At 36.3% G+C, this 24,335-nt stretch overlaps 2 protein-coding genes across 7 annotated transcripts in view; one reads left to right on the top strand and one right to left on the bottom strand.

The window, feature by feature from the left end:
- Positions 1–10,744, bottom strand: part of SKIC3 (SKI3 subunit of superkiller complex) — an 82,718-nt gene extending 71,974 nt beyond the window's left edge. Inside the window, exons 1-5 of one of the 4 annotated variants that reach the window (XM_037012092.2) lie at positions 10,662–10,715; positions 10,074–10,172; positions 5,985–6,067; positions 3,857–3,947; positions 510–653 (exon numbers count right to left, since the gene is read on the bottom strand). In XM_037012092.2, the coding sequence (XP_036867987.1) occupies positions 510–653; positions 3,857–3,947; positions 5,985–5,998 (249 nt within the window). In that variant the 5' untranslated portion in view covers positions 5,999–6,067; positions 10,074–10,172; positions 10,662–10,715. Of the gene's footprint in view, positions 1–509; positions 654–3,856; positions 3,948–5,984; positions 6,068–10,073; positions 10,173–10,661 lie in introns of all 4 variants that reach the window. The other 3 variants (XM_037012096.2, XM_037012095.2, XM_037012094.2) reach the window with 3 other exon arrangements.
- A 102-nt stretch (positions 10,745–10,846) lies between these two features.
- ARSK (arylsulfatase family member K) overlaps positions 10,847–24,335 on the top strand; it is a 48,956-nt gene continuing 35,467 nt past the window's right edge. The window contains exons 1-4 of one of the 3 annotated variants that reach the window (XM_017674069.3): positions 11,010–11,118; positions 16,946–17,049; positions 17,513–17,642; positions 23,276–23,435. In XM_017674069.3, coding sequence (XP_017529558.1) covers positions 17,573–17,642; positions 23,276–23,435 — 230 coding nt within the window. In that variant the 5' untranslated portion in view covers positions 11,010–11,118; positions 16,946–17,049; positions 17,513–17,572. Of the gene's footprint in view, positions 11,119–16,945; positions 17,050–17,512; positions 17,643–18,896; positions 18,968–23,275; positions 23,436–24,335 lie in introns of those variants that run through there. The other 2 variants (XM_017674068.3, XM_073233785.1) reach the window with 2 other exon arrangements.

Genomic DNA, 24,335 nt, shown 5'->3' with positions numbered 1-24,335 from the left:
TACCTCTTATTAATCATAGTTTCTAAGAAGTAATTGAGATACAGAAGTTAATAAATAAGAAAAAGTTGGAGAAGCTAACAAAAAAATATGAAGAAGAATAAATAAGAAAAGAATTTAACTTTTACTCAAAGATACAAAATTGCAAACTTTTTAAATTAACTTATTTTTAGAAAAGATTAATATACATTTCCCTCAGGTAACCATAAAGAATACTCTAGATAAGTCTTTCATATGCATGTATAATTAAGTTGCAGATTTACATAATAGCATTTCAATTCCAATCCTTACACTTGGAAATAAGCCATTAGACTGGATGTTAAATAGTGGTCAACAAAATCCTTTGGACCACTTTCTTTTCTTTTTAACTAACTTTTAGCTAAGGAGACCAATAAATTTAAATTTTTTCTTATGTGGAGTAAATGGGGGTATAAATGCTTATCTTAAAACTATTACCTATATTTTGAAAAAAATTCTTTCCTATAATAGAGGAGAAAAAAATTTCTACATACCTGCCAAGCTAGTAATTGGTCTGGCTGTAGTTCAGCAGCTTTCTTATAGGCACCTTGGGCCTGATCAGGTTGTTCTAGCTCGGCTGCAGCAACACCAATAAAAACCCAGGCATTATAGTTGTTTTTCTCTTGTTTTAACACTGTCTAAATAAAAAAATTAAAAGAGCAGGTTATTAAATTTTGGAAGCTGATGGACAAACAACAACAAAAAGTCTATATCAGAGTCAGGAAATCTGAATCTACCATAAACTTGCTGCTCTTAAGAATATCACTTAACCTCTCTGGTCTTCAGTTTCTTCAAGGAGAAAAGGAATTGGACTGGATTGCTGGTTATAAGGGGTCTGAAAAATGAGATATATTTTTAAAAAACTGCCCAAATAATCTTGATGCCTCCACCAAATTCCTCTTCCTGCCCCTTGAGAATACTGGGTATAAAAAATAACAAGACTTTCTTATACCCAACCATCTTGTCTGTCTCCACGCCACAGTGCCACCAGTCAACTCACAAAACCATTTTCTATATCATTTCACCTTACTCAACTCCCATATTTTCCTTCACTATGATAATAACATTTCTCCAAATTAGACAGACTCTCCATTGAAGTTATAGGCTAGGAAAATGACCCCAATGTGACTGTACCAAATATATTCAAAATAAATAATAGTGATGAATGTTTAAACAACACCTGTCAACTAGAATACAAATAACACGTGGAGCTACTCTTTCAGAAGTAACAGCTACTTGCTAAGGTAAAAGTTTGAAACAGAAAGCAAAGATGTTCTAGTGAAAGAAATCAAAACTAGCAGCTAAAATGAAATTAGCTCTTAAGAATAACATATTCTAGAAAAAACATTTCTATTACCTGAACTTAGACTATTAGGCTTATGTGCATTCAAATAACACTTCTAGAAATCTGTCACCCACTTACAGCACAAGTTCCATTCTAGCCAACAAGGCTGCCTCCCTAAAAACCAGCAACAACAATATAACTACCAAAGTTAAGCTCAAACACTGGGACCTTGTTAACGCTTGTGTCCCCAGCACCAAGAACAGTGACTGGCACTTAACTGAACAATGACAAATGTCACAGTCAAACAACAAACAGTGAGTACCTACTACCTGCCTGCTGCCCAGGTTTTCAGTGTTGGAAACAGACTTCTAAGGAAATAATTATAACAATGTAGATATGAAGTTCTGAGAGACCATAGAGAAAAAAGTACCTAATTCAATCCCATCTGTACAAACAAGAGAAGGCTCCTTACTGGGATGCTTACACCAAGTTATAAAGGCACACAGGCCAGACAAGGGGATAATCAGAGCAAACACAGCAACTAAGATGCCATGGGTCATCAACATGAAGGTTAGACATTTCTGTATTAAAAATTTCACTTAGGCTCAAACAACATTCTGGGTTACTACACATACATAATCATACATCTGCCATTGACTAGTTCCTTAAGAATTATTGTTTTCCAGTCGGGTCTCTCCAGTAAAAATTATAAACTGCTTAAAGAATCAAAAAGGAAACTGCTATAGTGTTGATGTATGTAATAACAGAAACAGATTCATATATATGTTAATTAGATAAGCCCCCATGCTGATGGAAACAATCCCTCCCCCCTCCTCTGCAAGACTGCCCACTTTCTTCTGTATCAGGGTTAGTTCTGTCATGGCCTCAATCACTGCTGGGCTCAGGCACCACCAGAAAACTAAACTTCACAAAGGCATCCTTTACTCCTTAAGACCCTCATCCTACATTGCTGTGTATTTCCTCAGTCTTAAGTAGTTCTCCATCTCTCCTACACTCTTCAACTCTAGAACTCCCAGTCTGGACCCAAATTCCACCTATATTTTCTATCTTTCTTTAACTGTACCAAGTTCTGTCTCAACTGAAACTTGGCTATTCCCCTACAAATCTTACATGCTGCAGCTGATATCTGTTCTTTTACACCCAATAGATGACAGGACCAGGAGATGAAGAAGGGCTTCTCTTTCCTCACACTGTCACCTACACTTTTACTATTCTGCTCCTCCCTCCTTCAGAAACCCAAGTACTTCTGAAGCTCATATTATGAAAAATATCCTCCTTGGTGCTACCATCTACTAACCTCTTAGAAACTACCATTTCCTTCAGTGAAGACATTGTATCCCTCCTCTGAACCCTAATTCCTACATTCTAACATTCATTTTGACTCATTCATTCAATCAGTCTAACATTTATGCTGATGACCTAATGAAATGAACACTGTGGTCTCTCGGATCCCTCGGCATTACTACCCAACCATCCAAAATCCGAAAATCCAGAATTTCCAGCCCCCTCCTATCCCCCCAGTTGAGTTACTGCAATGGTCCCATGGTAATAATTCTTTATCTTCTGATAGGTCCAATTTGTTGACCCCACCTTTTCCCACTGTTACTGGACTTCTCAATTCTCCTCCCTCCTTTCCCAGGTTAGACTCCATGACCTTCACTGTCATCACTCCCTTGCAACATCTTCAACTTCTTTGCCTGTTCTTCCTCTCATCTTTCTCACTATCCCTAGGTGAACCCCATAATGCCCATCCAACCCTGAGAACTTGGACATGGAGGGTGAAATTATACAGCTTAGTTGGGTGATTCCACTTTAATAACGTGAACTTCAAATGGACATTCACTAGGGCCTGGTAATCCTTCAAATCCTTACTAGTAAGTTTATTTCCCTATTAGAAGTAACAGCTATTTCATACCTTCTTTTGTCTCAAACCTCTTATGCAATTCCTCTTACACTCTCAGCTTAAGGTTCACTAATCATTAGAGAACATTTTTGTCTTCCCACCCCCAAATCTACAAACCTGAGAGCATAAGAATATGTACCTATCTTTGCTCCTGTTAAGATGGAAGAAGTATCGAAGGCCCTCTTCTCAAGCTCTGTATCCCATCCCTTCTCACCTTCTCAAGGACTTCTCTCCTCCTACCACTCTTTTTCTCTCCTGCACATTTGATTTCTTTCTCTGGATTGGAACATTCCCATCAGCATACAAAGGAGCTTAACAATCTTGATTGCTCCCACCCACAAAGCAAATAAAATTATAATGTCACCATGACATTAAGAATGAAAACTTTAAGATACAGTAGTCTTCCACAGTACAACCCACCAGAAGACACCTAAAGAGATACATAGCTTCTGATGAATTGGCTTTGATAAGTTACTAATATGAGAAAAACAAAAGTGTGGTGGAACCACTCTAATGGTTCTACTAAATGGCTTTACCCTTTCATTATATTTAGACAGTAAATGATTCACATATTTCAAATAGATAATGCTTGTAAATGGGCGACATACTTATAGAAGAAAAACTTTGGTTACCTTACAGTGTTTCAAAGCTTCTTTGTATTCTTTGTTTCTGATTGCATCTCTTGCACTTTTTAGAGCAGTCTTCACTTCCTTGCTGGACATTCTGTCAAAATAAAAAGCCTGAGCAATAGTATCTGCCTGACCGTAACAGTCCCAACAAACTTAAGTACCTGAGACACATGTGATTCCTTCTACCTGGAACACTCTTTCCACCCTAACGGAGACATAACTTACTCATTCACCTCTTCAGATTTTACTCAAATGTCACTTCCTCAGCGAAACTTTCCCTGGCCACACTATTTAAAATTTCAACACTTTCTCCCCCAACTCCAATCACCCAATATTCCCTTAACCCTCTCCCTAATACCATATGTATTTCATTCAAAGCACTCATCACCATCTTATACAGTATATATTTTACTTTATTTATCTTTCCCCAAACCGCACTAGAATATAAGTTGTGGGCAGGGATTTTTGTCTGTTGTTCACTGCTATATTACCAAGTATCAGACATATTGCACATATTAATAAATATTTGTTGAAATTGAGCTATATTGAATTATGCTCAATCTTCATATAGTATGCTAAAACTCAGCTGACATTATGGATCAGGACTCAAGCACACATATCAATCTCAATTCATTTACACACTAAGTAAGATGTAGTAGAGTAAGCCCAAGTCACAGAGTTAAAACACTAACACAAATGAATTTCAGTAACTGTGATAAAGAGTCTAGGAGATGATTCAGAGAAGAAAAGTGTGGTGTGAGGTCATTAACAACCACCAGATGGTCACAACAGGATTTAAGGATAGAGAGAAGGAAAATTATTACAGTCAGAGGCACCCACATTGGCAAAGTTAGAGAGGCAGGAATCAATATGGCATGTGTAGGAAACAATGAGAAAACTGGGCTGAATGGAACAGAAGGGATTTGATGAAGAAGAGAAGAAAATTGGCTGGGTAGGTAAAGTAGAGCACCTGATTACAGAGGACCTTGAAAGTCAGACAGACAAGTTCGGACTTAAATATGAATAGCAACAAATGAGGAGTCATTAAAATGCTTTTAAGTAGGTTTTAAGTAGGTTTTTGAAGCCCACTAGAGACAAACTCCATTCCTCACTTAGGAACCCATTCTAATGTTCAATACTCTTCCATATCCCTATATGGCTCCATAGGTAATTACAAATACTCTTGCTGCAGTGGAATCCTCTATGCCTTCTTAGTTTGATTGGTATTTAGCATAATACGCTAGCACTGAGGTCCTCTCTCTTCACCTAACATTTATATAACCATGTATTTATATATTCGTATATCTGTATCTATATCTGTTTCAGGAGGTTAACTAAGACAAAATAATCTCCCCCTTTCTAGCCCTGAAAACTTCTTCCTCTTTTGGGGAGGTGTGGTGGAAAAGAGAGGCTCATTCACTCATTTTCTAAGCAAAGCTTTACTAAGCAATAACCATCTACTGGGCACCATCAAACACATCTCCTTTACAGAGTAAAAACCTGCTACCCGTGTAACTCTATATCCTGTTTGGGATACTTCCCTCTACCCCAGCATTTCCAACAGAGAAAAATCTAGCTCTCTTACAAGCACCTTCAATATTCTTCCACACCCCCACCCATTTTCTCCTTATAACATTCCTCCCATTTTTTTCCTCAGTCTCAACTAATTCTTTTAAATAAGATCACTCATTTCATGCATTTTCACTCAATGAAAGTTTTTCTACCACAAACCTAAAAGGGTTGTCAGTCAATGTAGCAGTCATAAAAAGTAACAGCTGCACTTAAAAAGGAAAGTGATAATCATGCCAAAAAGACAATGATATCCCTCAAAACTACAAATATAGGTCGATGAATTAATAGGTCCCGCGTAACCCAGCTAAAGCTATGGAACCTTAAGCTACGTTCTGTTGTGCAGATACAAAAACTCCACAAAGCAAAAATAACAACAATAATAAGAGTAACAATAATGACAATGGAAGTTAATTATACAAAAGCAAAAAATGAAACCTTTATATGTAGTAACAAAAGTCTAAAGGTATTTGTGTTTAGTCTGGCATAATAACCTATACTATTAAAACTTCCTCTGGAAAGGAATTGGTAAAAACGACCATTAAGCAAAAACAGACTTTACCTATTATTTAGCATTTTACCTATTATTATTACTCTATCTTCTTTTTGGATTAAATTTCAGATTGTTGCTTAACCATTCTCCATCTAAATTAAGTAAAACATGAGAGAGTTAGACACATAAAAAGGGTGACAATCCAAAACTTCTGAATTTTTTGACACATCACATTCAGGTTCAATTTTCCTAGTTCATAATTTGAAACATGAGAAATAATTATGTGCAACTTTTCATCTTTTTTCTTTCCCAAAGAGACACAAATCTTAATCTCCAAATTTCTAAACTGGCCTAAACTATGTTCACATAGCCTCTGGTGATACATTAGCAATCAGAAAAATCCTGAAAAAATACTCAATAAATTCAAAATACACTAGCGTCAATTTAAAAAAAGAAAAGCCAAAAAAAAATATATGAACTACTCCCATTTTGAATCTAGGACAATTAAGGGCACTTCTTTACCCTCAATTTGCAGCCAAACCAATATGAACCTTGTTCTAAACCATATAAAGGATTATAACTATGCAAAACAGTTGCCCGCATCATATAACTAGATTAGTCTGTAATCTAATGAAAACAGAGGAAACTTGTTTTAGATGTTAGAAATCCATCTGAAATATTAAACACAAATTCTGCATGACTACAAGTTCTATGTATCTTTTGGTGGCATCTCTGGAATGGATTCTGTCAAACAAAATTAATCTAGAATGCTTCATGGAGAGAATGGAGGCAGCTCTGAAAAATTGAATAAGGTAAAACAAACAAACATGCTACTTTAGAACTAGGAAATGAACAAAATTTAGGTGAAGCAAGATGAGTTTACTGGACATATACTGTACTAGCCAAATACTTAAATAGAATGATTAGTTCTACAAAAAATGAGTAAAAGAAGAAAGTATTGTGATACAATGTTTAGTAAAGTAAAACAAAAATTTTTTAATGTGTGTATGTGGTGGGAAGGGAGGGGAGGTAAAATAAAGTAAAAGTAAAAACCTGACTCCACCCATTACACTAACTTCTTTAAGCCCCCATTTAGCTACACTTGACTACTACCCCACACCCAACCTAATTATGATTTTTCAATTACTTCAACTCTGTTCTTACAAAATACTCCAGATTTTGTCAGTTCTTTCATTTTGCCATATCCACCCACCAAGCCAAGACTTAACCTGTTTAGAGTGTGCACAGGAATCGGATGTATCTGAGTTCAAGTCCCGTCAGAATGTGGGCACCTTACTTCACTACACTAAGCCTATTTCCTCACTGGCAAGGTGAGTATTACACCACTTGATCTGTATATAGATGGGATGGAGTGAATGAACACAACATGTGTTAGTTCTGTTCTCCTTACCCACTGCCACCCTCTCAATCATTTCACTACTTTTTTCCTATTCCTAACTCACAGTAGTTACCATAAACTTGCTCTACACATTTAAATCCCAAAGCTCCCCTTCAACCTCTTTCCTTGAACTCTAAGCAACCTTCTTGCCCATGTTCTTCAAAAGAAGGCTATCATCAAGCCCAAGTATCCCCCTCAAATTAGTCACTACACAAATACAGGAGTAAAACCTGCAACAGAAACCATGCCCTCCTCTGAACCACCAAAAAATGTATCAGTTGAGCTATTCAATTCAAACATAACATGTTTTTTATTGTTCTACACAGATGCATCATGTCTCTCAGGTCCATAAATTTCTTACATACCCAACACCTATTAAATAACATGTACTCAATAAATGGTTGATCGTCCAGCTTGCAAAGCCTACTCAAAAACACTTAGTTTCTCTACTATCAAAAGGCAGTGATTCTCAATTTGCTAAAATGAGAAAGGATCTTTTTTCAATATTAGCTCACATTAGCTTCTTTCACCATGCCCCAGTGCTTTCCATGTCTACATCTTTGCTTCTCCCATTCATCCTGTCCAGTCAAATGCTATACATAGTTCAAGACCAAATTCAAGTGTCAAGCATAAGCCTTCTAAGACGAATCTACACTAGTCTGCACTTGGAACACTCTCAATCTATACCAATATTTCCAAAAATGTATTCCAAGGAATATTAACATGCTTGGAGGCGTTAATACTAGTAATGTGTAAATACTGCACATTATACATTTCACTCTTTTAAAGTACCAATATGTATTAGCATTTTAAAGACTCTGAGAAGTCCTAAAGACCACAAAGTAGTTTGACCCAGCATTTCTGACATTTATGTTACTATAGAACATTTATTTCAATGAACAGCAATTAACATTTTTAAAGCACATTAGCATTCTCCAGAGTACAACCTGGAATATTTTCATTTTTGTCTGGCAACTAAGTGTACTTTTTGAAACATTTTATACTATTATTAAATTTATGGGTTTGTGTGTGTGTGCTTGTCCATTTCCCATAATAGAGTGGAAATTCCTTAGGAGCAAAGACTATCTCTAATACTCTTATTTCTTACAATGTCCGGTACACTGTAGACATTCAACAAATATTTACAGAATCACAGCAGGTGAATACTGAATTTATTCCACATAGTAACCTCACACTGAGCTTCTTTTTCCTAAGGCAGAAAACAGTGCTGCTGGTATTTTGGACATTAAAGGAACCATGACGAATAAAAATCTAGACCAAGACTTTCAGTTGAAGACCTTGAGAACCAGTTATTTCACAAAAACAAGCAATCTCTAACATACGAATCTTCTTTAACTGATGACTTACTCATACACAGAGTACCTGCCGCACTGCAACACACAGTTACGTACATATGCACGCAGAAGATGCACACACATACACACCTCAGAAGTACCCTTTCTGACAGGGTGAGTTACTGATGGGCAAAAATGTTTTCTGTTCAAAAAAGAGTGATCAAAATAATGAAGAAACCTTAAATTAAATGATAACTAGCTGAAGGAAGTCCTGGGGGGGAAAAATGGGTTGGGAAGGTAAAAGGGTTGTTCAAAGGAAGAGATTGCATGTAAAGGTGGAGAGAAATAGACTAATGAATAGTTACAAGTAGAGGGAGACTGACTTCAGCTCAAAATAAGAACTTTAAATAATTAGACATACAAATGTGGAATTAGCTATTCAAAGGGAAGTATGCTTCTATCACTGGAGATGAAAAAGCACAAACTGGATAATCCACTTGGCAGGAATGCTGTAGGACAAACTGAATGTCAAATGGGAAGTAGGACTAGAAGCCTCTTAGATTCTTCCAGCACTATGTCTCTGGGGCCCTAAAATATTGATCTTGGTCTAACCCACTGCAGCACCTGCTCCCACTGTCACTGTCAAGGGGAAGAGAGGAGAAGAAAAAGATGTGTTCCTGTCATCCTGACTGTGACTCAGAATTCATGCCCTGTGAAAACAAAGCGATAGAGAGTAAATACAGTTCACAAAAGCAGTGCTATGCCACATATAAAGTTAAATATATTTTTTATTAATCTACATGTCACTCAACATTTCTATGGTAAAGTGTTCTAAATTTCAAATTAACTCCAAACATTTTTGAAACATCCTGATCATGAAGGAGCCTACCTATATTACCTTCCATGCTATTTACTTCTATTTCATGTATGTTTGTTTTCCCAAAGTCTAAGTTCCTTGTGCACAGGGATATTGTTTATATATTTGTATGCTTCCCACGGGGCTTTAGCATCCTTCCAGATTAAGAATTCTTCACTAATAGAGATGAAGCTTAGTAGAATACCATGAAACTTCAAAATTAAACAGAGGAAGGGTACTGCAGTGAGTAAGGCTCAAACTACTCAAGGACTTGAACTGGCTCCCTGTGTAACCTTGGACAACTCATTTAATCTGTCCAAACCTCAGTTTTCCTATCTATAAAATGGTGAGAGTCAGGATTATGGAAAATATTCCATGTAAATATATTAGGCTCACAGGTGCTCAAAAATGCTTAATCTAATACACACCATGTAATAAGTGCTACTGAGTATCAAATAAATAAGGTCTGCTCCTTATTACAATTATTTTATGTTAAAAAGCACTGTCAGATATCACAATTGAGTTGATTTTATGTTAAATAAGTACTTCAACTCCTCCTTTTCCTGTCAAAATATTAAAATGACTAATGTGATGTGCAAATTATATACCTGAAACTATGATAATGAAATCAGAACTTGGCTGTAGGACAGAAATCTTCGTCCATACTTCTCCAAAGAGGTTCAACAGTCAGGATGGACGTGATTTATCTGCAGCAACACAACGGTATCCTGATCATGTCATAGAACCCAACATTTCTTCCTCTGAGAGCCTGTTCTGTTTCTCTCCTTTGCACTCTGAAGGCAAGGTGGACTAAAGCTTTTCCCCACCTAGAACCTGAAACTTAACTAGGCCCCGCTCGTTACCCCACCGGAGCCCAGTAAATCCTCACTGCACGGACAAAGAGAGGCAATAAGAGGCAAGCTGGAAATTTTCTTGGGGAAAGGTATTCGAAGGGCCCCACGGTATCCAAAATTGCAACGGTCTATCCAGAGGCCCCACAAAGGGCCGCCCCATTCAACTTACGTGACAGGCGCGCCGCCACCTCATCATCGCCCCGTTCCCGATCTCCCCAAAAACTCAGCCACGCGTGCTTAGCGCAAAATGAGAAACCCCGGCCCCGATCCCTTCTCTCTCTAGGTACCATTTCAACCGCATATCGGCTCCAACTTCTGCAAAAGCGAGTGTTCCGAACCCACCTGAGACAGATGTTCTTCCTTCAAACGCCAAACCTGGAGTCAGGGCGCATGCGCATTTCCCCAGGCATCGCTCACGTGACCCAACGTGGCTGGATTTTTAGTTCGCTCGGTATTTGATTAAAAGGTCTTAACGCGAGTAAAGGCTGGGAATTTCTCCTTGCGATGTGAGCTCTCTGAGCCTTCTGGGAGCTGTAGTTCTGCGGGTGAAGCACTGGAAGGAAAGCAGCCTGCGGTCTCTGTAATCCCGCCCTGCTCCTCCCGGGACGGAGTTCCCGGAGGGAGGTTGTGCGCCCAGGACTGCATCTCAGAACCGTTCTGAGCAATGCTGCTCTGGTTGTCCGTGGTCGCAGCCTCGGCGCTGGCCATACCAGCCCCGAGGGCAGATGGGCAGAGGCGAGGAGATGCTCGGGCTTGGCCCGTTGCTCCCAACGTGGTGCTAGTCGTGAGTGACTCCTTTGTAAGTACGAGTGGGAAGCCCCGTTGCAGACTGGTGACTCAGGGCCACAGTCTTTTCTGTTGTACCGGCTTTAGAGCAAAATTTGAGACTTTCAAACATATTTTACCCTGATGCAAAGAAATGTATTTTATTTTGAGAACACACATAACGACACGCATATGCATACATATAAAACAATACGCTTGTAAATAAAGTGCACTCTGATAGCATCTTTGTCAATCTTTTTTTCTAAAGCTGGTCTCGACCAACTAAATTGTTTTACCACTACTAATAAACTTTCAGTCTATACCGTTTGATTCAGTCACGGGAAAAATAACATTCTGCATCTCCATAAAAGCATCTTAGATTTCAGGCGGTCATTCCCCAGTTCACCTCAGATTTGCACGAGTCAATGTTTAGATAAGAAGTGAAGAAAATTTGTTGTTTTTATTACCCAGGCAGCTGATAAATCAGCACTAGTTTAAATGCGTTAGTTGATATAATTTGATTCTCTCCCCGTATTCCAGAGAAATTGTGCATGCATGTGTATTGCTTAATCCCAAACTTAATGCCAAACAATTTTTGAAACTGCCCTAAGCCATCAAGCAGATACTATAGTTGACCCTTAAACTGTTGGGGGTGAGGGATGCTAACCCCTCTCCCCAGTCAGAAATCCATATATAACTTTTGACTCCCCCAAAATTAAACTAATAGCCTCCTGTTGACCAGGCTTACCAAATAACACAACAGTTGATTAACACATACTTTGTATAAATATTATATAGTGTATCCTTACAATAAAGCTAGAGAAAAAGTCTTACTAAGAAAATCTTAAGGAAGAGAAAATGCATTTGGAGTATTGTACTGTATTTATTGAAAACAAATCTACATATACTCTGTTTAAGGGTCAACTGTACTGCCAAACCAACCTGACACTTTTAGTATTATGAATGATTTTAAAACTGCTTAGACAAACGTTTAGTTAATAATTATAATACTTCTTTATTATCACAGGGTCTTGTTGTGGTCACATAGATGCCTGGTGTTAAGTATGTCTGGTACCAGAGTACTTTTAATCACTTGTTGCCTTTCTGACAGATTAACCCATGATGATTAAAGTTTCATAATCTGGATATGCCCACTGGATTTGTTGAGAACATTATTTTAGATAATCTGTATGATTATCTAAAGTTAAAGAACAGGCAATATTCGCAATTAACATGAAAGGTTTCTTAGGGAAAGGAAGGAAGTAGGACTGCAGAGAGACGTTGAGTTTTTGTTGCTGACTCAGTGGAGACCTCAGATGCCCTTACAGGTAGTTCTCAAAGGTAGCTTGATACTTCAGAACTGTCTCCAGTTGGGATGAGGGGACGAGGCCTTTATACCATCTTGTCAGATGGCCATTAGTTGTGGGCTACTCCCAGAATCTTGGGCAAGGCAGCTCCCTTCAGCAGAGACCGTCTTTCTTTCTTAAAGGGAATCTGGGTGGGGCATCACAACATCCTAGAAACTATCAAAGATGATTGAAATATTTAGGTTTTTTCCCCTACTGTACTAGAAATACATAGAATTTTATGTTTGTGTTTAAATCCTTTACCTTCATTATATTTATTATTGTTCAAACTGTCCCATCTTTGGCCTGTAGAAGCCCCTTTCGGTTTTGACCTATTCCCAATAGTCTTCAGCAGCATGCTTTAATAGAGTTCCATGTCCATCTTGTGTACTTCCTGTCCCACTTTGTGTTCAGAGACCATGATCTGGGTGTTCGGGTTTTCATTGCTTTTAGACCTTTCTAGCAGAGCTAGAAAGTGCATATATTAGAAAGGGAAAAATAAATCAGGACATCATACTGATAGTTTCTATTCAAATTTAAGATTATGAGGTTATTAATTCTTTAATTTTTGTACTTGTATCTATTATATATCAAACATTTTGTTCCTAAACATATTAATACAATTGTTTAGTTTCTTTAACCAAATATATATGTATTTAAAAATAAGATAATATTATTACAAATAATGGTAGTCCTGAGAGCAGCTATAATGTCTTCATAGTTTCTGTGTTTAGGTAGGTTCATCTGTACAGTCAAAACACTGTTCTTTAAACTAACTTGAAATAATACATAATAATATGGTTATACCAGTTCGGTACAGAGTGAGATTCCTGACAGTACAGCTTGTCATCTCTAAAACTCTACTAGCAAGGTAGGGCAGGTGGGTCAATACTAATTCTGGTAAGAAAATAAGCTCATTGATTTTTACTTTCAGGATGGCAATGTAAGGAGCTGCACAGACCTACTCCCCATCAAAACAAGCAAAATTAGTGAAAACTTTAAGTTACAAATAAAAACTATTTTTAACAACTATTAAAGAATATTTAAAACATTTTAAGTGTCTAGAGATTGTCTTAAGAACATATACCAAATGAAGAAATAGTCATTCAAGAACATCTGCTAAAATTCAGTAAGGACAGCAAGAGTCTGTGGCAGTGAGCTATGGCTCAACTGGACAGAGGCTTTATTCTGGGCAAGTGTGGCGAATAAGATAGGGCTTCCTTTCCTCTCAACTCCCAATTAAGTATTATTGTATCTCAGCAAAAGGGATAGGTTGCCAGCATTTCTCATCCCCTTTGAATTCCAAGTTGAAGAGGCTGAACCCCTGGTGAGAGCAGCTGAGAAGCTGAGGACTCTCTTCTTCGACTTAGCCCCCAATTATAGGTCAGAGGCCCTGCAGCAGGTGCAGGAGGCTGAGAATATTAGGGTCCCAAACACCTTTGCTCTAGTTCACTAGTAGGGGGAAAGTTCAGTACCAGGAGAGACAAGCCAAGAAGACCAGACAAGTTCCTGATACTGGGTAAATAAAATGGGACAACATTTCATTCAGCAATGAAAAAGAAATGCAGTACTAATACATGCTGCAATGTGGATGAACCTAAAAATCATTATACTAAGTGAAAGAAGCCAGTCACAAAGCACTACATACTGTATGATTCCATTTATAAGAAAGTACTGAGAAAGTAAATCTCTCGAGGCAGAAAGTTTACCAGTTGCTTAGGTTTGAGGCAACACAAGGATTAGAGGTTGATGGCTAAGGAGTATCGGGTTTCTTTCTGGGATGATGAGAATGTTCTAAAATCGATCATGGTGGTGGTTGCACAACTCTGAATAGACTAAAAACCATTAAATTGTACACATTAAATGGGTAAGTTGTGTAGTGTGTGGATTGTATCATAATAAACCCATTTTTTGAAAAGAGAAAGACCTCTACCTAGGTCTTAAAGGACATTAGCACCCTCCTGCCACCCCATACTTGCATAGGTTGGTCTTGGTGAGGTTTAAGGAGGGGGAGGCTGGGAAAGGAATGTGTACCAGGGTCTGGTGAGAGTCATTCAGTCTGATAGACAGATCTGAGAAGAATTCTATCAACACTGTTGCTCTGATAACAGAGCAAACAGTTAGAGTTACTGGTACATTCTTTCATTATAATAATGCTTGAAATCTAAACTTCTTTGGTTTTCCCTGGCCCGGAATGATGAGGAACTTAGTACCAACTCATGGTTCTAGAAGAGGCAATTAAATCACAAAATCAGATCTACCAACAGGCTCATCCATCCTGAGGGGGAAAATGTTTAGATTCATGAATCAAGAATAATAACATAATGCAAAAGTTAAGACAATTGATACCATTTGTCACTTTTATGCAGAAAGCCATTTAATGGGCCTCTTTGTATTTTTAATTACCCAATGTTAGTAGTATTTAATTTGTTTGAACCACAGGAATGGCCTTGAGAAACTGAAATGGACTATGAGTAAATTATGGAAATTATCCTGAAAGCTATTCTGCAAGATTTTTCTCTCCCAACTAAATCTGATAGAATTGTACTTAGACCTATTATTGACTACTAAACCACATTACCATACTATGGACAGTTAATCTCTCTTGTGTTTTTCATCAGCTAGCCATTTTAAGATCCATTTCAGTTCAGAGTTAACTATTATGTGGACCATCTCCCACTGACATCATTATCAGTGGTACCAGCAGTAGCCTATTTTTAAAATTATTGGCTAATATGTAAAAACTACATAAAGTTAACCAAAACTTCTAGAAAATATTTAATATGATATCTTCATCGTCACTTAAGGGTATTTTGGTATGCTTTTGACATTTCAAATATGTGTAACATAATTTAAATATTTCCTGAGGACCTAATCAAATATAAATCTTGCCACACTGATGGACTTAATGCAGGTTTATTAAGCTTTGCAAAAATTAACTGTTGAATTTGAGCATGCCAAATTTCCCTTCTTTATAAATAGAACAGCTCTGGATTAGATATTCATTTCATTTCATTCATGAAATATTTATTGAATACCTTACATATCTCAGACAATAATCTTGACGTAGACCACCTTTCATACATTCCATGTTAGAAACTTACCCAGTGGGGGCAGTTATGCCTCCCTCTCCTGCCATCCTTGCTGCTCTGCACTTTGGATTCTTGCTTTCTAACCTGCTTTCAGTACAGATGAAGTCCTTGCACCAGTCACAGAAATGAGTCAAGAAGTCACAAGCATGGATTTTAATCTGTTGCATGAGCTACTGACGTGTTGCAGTAGCCATTTGCAGTGGTAGTTATACCAGTTGGAACCTTGCCTGTGCAGGATTTGGAGTCCAAGCCTCAATATTTGAGTTGTGTGGCAGCACAGTGCTTTTGCCTCCTTCTCCATCCCTCCCTCATTAGTTGTTTAGATTCCAATCAGTGGCCACAAATGTTATTATCTCCTATGTCCAAAAAATTGTAAGACTAAGACACATAGGCATTTGGGATTTGTGTAAGTAAGTTTCCAGGAGTTTAAATTTATGCATTTGGAGAAATTCCTCTGCGGGGAGAATATGCACTTTTGTCTTGGGCTTCCCAGCTCTCATTAAGGAAATCAGTAATTTGCTCAGCATTCAGTGATCACTTCTGCTAGGAGTGGTTGTTTATTTTGAGATACAGGCATGCTCTCATTTTCTTTCTATAAATAAAACCTGATCTTAATCCCACATTCTCCTCCAGCTAACACTCCATTCTCTAACATCCATCCCATTTTTCTGTTTTGCAAAACAGTAACTTGTCAGGCATTTTTCCCCTGCTATCTCACCTCCCATTCTCTTCCTCTTTCCAGTTTAGCTGCCCATCCCTACCACTCTGCTGAAAATGCTCTTATCAACATCACCAGTTATCTCCATACTACAAGTTCTAATGTGCGTTTGCTGTCTTTGTTTTAGATACCCTCTCAACACAAGTGACATTACCCCTTTCTTGGCACACTGTCTTCTCTTGGCTTTTGTGGGACTCAATCACTCAGTATCTTTGTCCTTCACTGGCCATTCTCAGTGTCCCATGCTGCCTTCTGCCCTTATTTGGGACTCCTCAGTTCCTTTTCTTCCTCTTTGTTCACTCTCTCCCTAAAAGGTTTCATTCAAACTCACAGTTTTCAATATCATGAGTATGCTGAAGACTCCCAAGTTTTTTTCACCAGCATAGACTTCTCTGAGCTCCAGATTCCAGTCTGTACCCAATAGCCTACTTCATATATTCATTTGGAAATTTCAGACATCTCAAGAGTTTATGTATATCCTATATTTTGGATTGGCTCATTTAAAAAACTCACTGATTTAGTATTTATATTTATATTGAAAACAGATATACCCCCAAAACTAGAATATTCTTTTTTCTGCCTTTGCCCTTTACTAAGGGGAGTTGTTTGATTCAATTCCAAAATGCATATATCCTACCCAAACTTTTCTTCTCTTCAGGTTCATTTATCTAGCTACCTAACGATATCTCCACTTATGTCTTGCAGGTATCTCTAACTTTACGTGTTCCTAAGTTATGAATGGCTGGATCCTTCTCATTCTTTAGGTCTCATACTTGCCAGAGAAGCCTTCCCTTTCCACTCTATCTAAAGTAGGTCTTCCTTGTTATTGTGTATCCCAGGTTTTTTCAAAGCACATATTAAATTTTTAATTGTTCATGGTTTAGTTAACAGTATACTTTTTGCCTCCTCTACCAAACTGTAAGCTCAGGGACTCTGCTCTGTTCTCCATTGTTTCTCCAGATCTTTCAGTGCTTGGCACATAATAAATAACTCAGTGAATATTTGTTCAGTCCGTCATCCCCCAGAAGAGCTTTTTGGGATGCTCATTAGTTTTTTTACTGTATTCAAATGAATCCAAATAGAGTACTACATTGAATTCTCAGTATTATGAGCCCAATACTGATAACAGTCTCTATACGTCTTTTGAACTTTTGAGGATTCTTAGGATCATACTGAAGTCTTTTGCTGTTTGTGAACTTTAAATGGTTAAAACAAAATGAAATAATATTATTTTGTGGTACAACCAATGTTAATTAAATTTCTTTATTTCAGGATGGAAGGCTAACATTTTATCCAGGAACTCAGGTACTGAAACTTCCTTTTATCAACTTCATGAAAGCACATGGCACTTCCTTTCTGAATGCCTACACAAATTCTCCAATCTGTTGTCCATCACGCGCAGGTAGGAACATGCTTAATATTAATGGAAGTGGCCACCCACACTGAGTATATTCTCACAATTTAAAAGATTATACGCAAAAGTAAGATTGTAAATCATATTTGTCATCTAATTAAAAATTTTTTAATATGAATGATGTGTGTTTTAAGGTATGTCTTGGGTTTTGGGGTTATTAGAATTTCTAGTTTATTTTTCAAGAGTAAGAATTTTTACCATCTAAAATGGTGTTTAGTTCAAGTGTTATGTTTCATTTCCTTATGATTGGTGACTAAGATTCTTTTGACTGTCCAAGCAAATGAGGAAGTACTCATATTTCCTAGAAAAATTCTATTTCCAAGGAAAGTTTTCAGTAAGAGTATAGGAACTTGGGAGGGGACTTCAGAGTATGCCACAAAGTAGTGAGAACTTCTCATACATCAGGTTTATCTGAATTTTTCCATATTATTCCAGATTACATGCTTTATCTTGCTCTTCAGTCTCATTTCACTTATATAACCCAAACCAAATTGTTCATTTTTATTATAGTAAATTAACAAATAGGTATAGTTTTAGTGGCAAAATTCAGTGATAGTGAGACTTGAATAATTGAGAAACAGGGAAAAACTACAATTTTTATAAATTCTGTCTGTTCTCTGATGGAGTTATTTTCCTTTTACCCTAATCTGTGATTGCTTGGAACCCATAAACAGCACCCAACAGTTTGCTTTTGTCTGAAAGTTCCTGACATGATATTCTCTGTGATTTGAGTCACAGGTTCTTTCCCCTATGTTTTTAACTATATAATCACTAATGATTGAAGAAACCTAAACTATATTACAAATATTTCAATGATGAAGGACGAGGTATATTAAAAACCAGTTTTGTTACTTTTTTTGTTCTTTATTGAGCAAGTGGAATGAGCAGTGGAGTAGGGTTAGTTGCTGACCTGGATTCTAATCCTTAGTGGGCCATGTCAAGCAGTTTCCTTATCTACAAAATGCTGGATATGCTGTGTACCTCACAGGCTGTTCCCAGCATCAAATGCAATAATGAATGAAAAGAGCTCAGTGATTTCTAAAGGTTTCAAAATGCTAGATGATAGTTCTTTCAGAAGTATATTTTGAAGAGTTTAAACTAAGAGAAGGAATAATGGTAATAAAAACGAACATCTATTGTATTCTTACTATGTGCCTGGCAATATTCTTATGTCTTAATTTATCTAATTCTCACATTTCCTAAAAGTGGATATTATTATTATCCCCACTTTGCAGATGAAAACTAAAGTACTAAAAGCTTAAGTAACTTACCAAAGGCTGCTCCATAATTGACATTATTGGGATTCAAACCAGGTAATTCCCTATCCCACTCCTCCTAACAAAAAGAAAGCATTTTGTTAGATGAGAAAACTGATTCAACTCTACTATGTGTACACACAAATGGGAAAAGAAAAAGAAGGACTTTTTCCCCAATTTATTGAGATAGAATTGACATATAACACTGTATTAGTTTAAGGTGTCAACATAATGATTTGATGTTTATTTTGAAATGATCATCACAGTAAGTTTAGTTAACATCCATCACCTCATGTAAACTTTTTATTCTTAAGATGAGAACTTTTAAGATCTACTCTCTCAGCAACTTTCAAATACATAATACATTAGTGTTAACTATAATCACCATGCTGTATAATACATCCCTAGAATTTACTGTCTGATTACTGTAAGTTTATACATTTCCACCACCTTAAACCATTACTGCTATCTCAACTCCTGTTTCTGGCAACTACCATCTGGTCTGTTTCTAAGTTCAGTTTTTTTAAGATTCCAAATATATGTGAGATCATACACTATTTACACTATTTGTCTTTCTCGGACTTACTTCATTTAGTATAATGCCATCAAGGTCCATCCATGTTGTTGCAAAAGGCAGAGTTTTCTTTTTTTATGACTGAATAATATTCCTGTATGTGTGTGTGTGTGTGTGTGTGTGTGTGTGTGTGTGTGTGTGTGTATCTTGCATCACTTTTTTTTATCCATTCAACTGTTAATGGACACTTAGGTTGTTTCCATGTATTGGATTTTGTAAATAATGCTGCAATGAACATTGGGTGTTGATGTGTCTTTGAGGTAGTGATGTTGCTTCCTGTAGATATAGTTCCAGACATGGAATTGCTGGGTAGACATGGAATTAGAACATGGTAGTTCTAATTATTTGAGGAATTTCCGTACTATTTTCATAATGGCTTCACAAATTTACATTCCCACCAACAGTGCACAAGGTTTCCCTTTTCTCTACATCCTCACCAATACTTTTATCTCATCTTTTTGATAGTAGCCATTCTAACAGTTGAGAGGTGATATCTCACTGCAGTGTGGATTTACATTCCCCTGATTAATGACATTGAACATCTTCTTATGTACCTTTTAGCAATTTCTGTCTTCTTTGGAAAAAGTTCCTCTGCCCATTTTTAATCTGGTTTTTGTTTTTGTTTTTGTTTTTTGGTGTTCAGTTGTATGAGTTCTTTATGTATTTTGAATATTAACTTCTTATCAGATAGATTATTTTGAAAATATTTTCTTCAACTCAGTAGTTTGCCTTTTCATTTTGTTGATGGTTTCCTTTGTTGTGCAGAAGCTTTTTAGTTGTTCCACTTGTTTATTTTGCTTTCCTTACCTTTGCTTGTGGTATGAAATCCAAAAAATTATTGTCAAGACTGATGTCATAAGCTTACCTTTGTGTTTTCTTCTAGGAGTTTCATGGTTTCAGGCCTCATGTTCAAGTGCTTGATCCATTTGGAGTTGATTTTTGTAAGATAGGGTTCCAGTTTCATTCTTTTGTATATAGCTATCAAGTTTTCCCAACACCATTTATTGAAGAGACTGTCTTTTCCCCATTGTATATTCTTGGCTCCTTTATTGTAAATTAATCGACTACATATGCATGGGTTTATTTCTGGGCTCTCTGTTTTATTGGTCTATGTGATTGTTTTTATGCCAGTGACACACTATTTTAATGATTATAGCTTTGTAATGTTTGAAATCAGAAAGTGTGATGCCTTCAAGTTTTGTTCTTCATTTTCAAGATTGCTTTGGCTATTCAGGATCTACTCAACAAAAGTTAGGCTTGTTTATTTCTGTGAAAAATGCCATTGGAATTTTGGTAGGGTTTGAATTGAATCTGTATGGAAATATCATTCCATTTATTTTTGTTTTCTTCAATGTCTTTAATCAGTGTCTTAAGGCTTTTTAGTGTACAGATCTTTTGCCTCCTTATTAGATTTTTTCCTAGATACTTTATTCTTTTTGATGCAATTGTAAATGGGATTGTTTTCTTCATTTCTCTTATCGTTTGTTATTAGTATATATAAATGCAACTGATTTTTGTATATTGACTTTGTATACTGCAACTTTACTGAATGTGTTAATCAGTTTTAACAGATTTTTGGTGGAGTCTTTATAGAGTTTTTTTACATAAATATTATGTCATCTGCAAATAGAGATGGTTTTACTTCTTTCTGATTTGGATTTTTTTTTTTCCTAATTGTGCTGGCTAGGACTTCTAGTACTATATTGAATAACATTGGTGAGAGTGGGCACCTTTGAGTGACAGAGTTCAGTCTTTATCTTTTTCCTCAACTTAGAGAAAAATCTTTCAGCCTTTCACCATTGAGCATGATATTAGCTGTGGGCCATAATATATGGCCTTTACTATACCAAGGTATGTTTATTTTATACCCAGTTTGTTGGAAGTTTTTATCATGAATGGATGTTGAATTTTATCAAATGCTTTTTCTGCATCTATTAAGATGATCATATGATTTTTATCCTTCATTTTGTTAATGTAGTGTATCACATTGATTGATTTGTAGGTGTTGAACCATCTTTGCAGTCCTGGAATAAATCCCAGTTGACATGGTGTAGAGTCCTTTTAATGTATTGTTGAATTCAGTTGGTCGATATTTTGTTGAGAATTTTTGCATCTATGTTCATCAGATAATTGACTGTAGTTTTCTTTTCTTGGAGTTTTCTTGTCCAGTTTTGGTATGAGGGTAATACTAAATTGAGTTTGGAAGTGTTTCCTTCTCTTCTGTTTTGGAAAAGTTTTAGAAATATTAGCACTAAATATTCTTTAAATGTTTGGCACAATGCACCAGTGGAGCCATTTGATCCTGGATTTTTCTTTGTTGGAGGTCTTTGATTACTGATTCAATCCCCTTACTCATAATTAGTCTGTTCTTCATGATTCAGTCTTGGTAGTTGTATGTTTCTAGGAATTTACCCATTTCTTCTAAGTTCTCCAAATTGTTGGCATATAATTATTCCTTGCAGTCTTTTATGATCCTCTGTACTTCTCTGGTATCATTTTTAATTTTATTGAATCTCTTTCTTATTTGGTAAATGTATCTAAAAGTTCATCTCTTTTATTTTTTCAAAAAAAAAACCCTTACTTTGATTGATCTTTGTCATTTTAGTGTCTAATTTATTTCCACTCTGATCTTTATTATTTCCTTTCTTCTACTAACTTTGGGACTAATTTGTTCTTCTTTTTCTTGAGATATAATGTTAGGTTGTTCATTTAAGCCTTGTCTTTTTTATTAATGTTGGCATTTATCAATTTAAACTTACCTCTTAGAACTGCTTTTTCTGCATGCCATTAGTTTTGGTATGCTTTATTTACATTTTCATTTGCATGGGATATTTTTTTATTTCTCTTGATTTCTTTTTGACCTATTGGTTATTCAGTAACATGTTTAATCCCTACATATTTGTGAATTTTACAGTTTCTTTTTGTAATTGACTACTAGCTTCATCTTTTTGTGGTCAGAAAAGATGTTTGATATGATTTCAATCTTCTTAAATTTATAAAGACTTGTTTTGTGGCCTAACATATGATCTATCCTGGGGAATGTTCTATGTGTGCATGAAAAGACTATATATTCTATTGTTTTGGGATGGAATGTTCTGTAAATGTCTGTTAAGTACATCTGGTCTAACATGTAGTTTATGTCCAATGCTTGCTTATTGATTTTCTGCCTGAATGATCTATCTATTGTTGAAAGTATTTTGATTGATCTATTGATTGTTTGGGGTATTTAAGTCCCCTAGTATTATTGTATTGCTGTCTGTTTCTCCCTTTAGGTCTGTTAATGTGTGAAAAAGGATTTATTGAACAAATAATCAGAGTTGTAGAAAATGAGAGAGAAGACATAGTACCTTTAAATTTTTTGTGGGAAGTCAGCACAAGGACAAGGAATAGGGAAAATCCTTCAGGATGTGGAGGAAATGAGATCTGTACCCAAACTGGCTGACTTGGAAAATGAGCTAATAAATACTTAGCTATTATTTTTAGGATTGAAATAAGACTTTAGAATCAGACAGGCTTTATGTTTAATTCCAGCTGTATTTACCTTGAACAACTTAACCTGTAGGCCTTAAAGACTCACCTTTAAATTGGAAATAGTAACTCCTTGCAGAGTTTTCCCCTTGATGAGGTAACAATCAGAAATGTTAGGTAAAGCACGCACTCAATGCAGCTATCTTATTCCAGAGCATTAGCTCTAAATGAGTAGACTCTTTTCTCTCTTGGTGTAATTGTCTTAATAGTTAAAACAGATTGTTAAACTTTACACTAATCCCAATTTCTTTTTAATCCCCCAGCAATGTGGAGTGGCCTCTTCACTCACTTAACAGAATCTTGGAATAACTTTAAGGGCCTAGATCCAAATCATACAACATGGATGGATGTCATGGAAAAGCATGGCTACCGAACACAGAAATTTGGAAAACTGGACTATACTTCAGGACATCACTCCATTAGGTAAAATAAAACAAAAATAATCCTAATACGGAGTCCTCTGTGATAGCACATATATGTACTCTTTTGGCTTTTATTTTTTATTTCTCCACAGAGGTAGAAGTAAATCTTACAGTCCCTTGATATGTTAATTTAGCTAAAACCTTACCTCTTTTTAATCTTCTTAAAGTGTTAAAATTGCAAATATTCTGCTAATTTTGTTTTTCTTAGGCATTAAAGGTGTATGAAAGTGTCTACAAAATTGTTTAGCCCATGATTTAATTGAGTTTCTGATATATAATGGCTACTTTATTATTCACTTTACAATATTCTTTAAAGACTAATGTTTTTGCTACTTGGTTTTGTCATTTCTCTCCAGTATGAGTCTATTATACCTTTTTCTTTTTTTATTTTGTTAATTCCTCAAACACCAAGCAGCCACGCATAGTGGATAAGAGTAGAGATCCACAATCTGATTGCCTACTTGTGAATCCTAGTTTCTCAGTTTACTACTAAGTAAAATCTTGGAAACATTATCTAAACTAACTGAATCTTAAATTGTTTGAGGATTAATGAAATAATATTTGTATAAAAGAGCTAACATAATAGGTCTGAGACTGTAACTCTTAGAAAGGCCTGCTAAGTTGGCTGACATCTAGGAACTTGAATTTCAGGAGTGTCTTCTCTACTCTCTGATAAAAGTGACTTACTGTGAACCTAGAGTATTTGCACAACATAGTTTATACTAAACATCAGCTTTCCCTCCGGGAGTCTGGGATTTGGGTATGTGCTGGGAAGACAATGTCCACATGATCAGCCTTTGGTACTCACTTGGTTATTGAGTTTCTACTGAGCTTCTCTGGTAGACAACCCTTCTAATGTATTGTCATGTTCAGAGCTGGATGAATTAAGTGTGTCCTTTGT

This window comes from Manis javanica, chromosome 1, assembly GCF_040802235.1.
Source record: "Manis javanica isolate MJ-LG chromosome 1, MJ_LKY, whole genome shotgun sequence".
Classification (NCBI taxonomy): domain Eukaryota; kingdom Metazoa; phylum Chordata; class Mammalia; order Pholidota; family Manidae; genus Manis; species Manis javanica.
The sequence above is the reverse complement of the archived record's forward strand: the minus strand, read 5'-3'. Positions and strand labels throughout refer to the sequence as shown.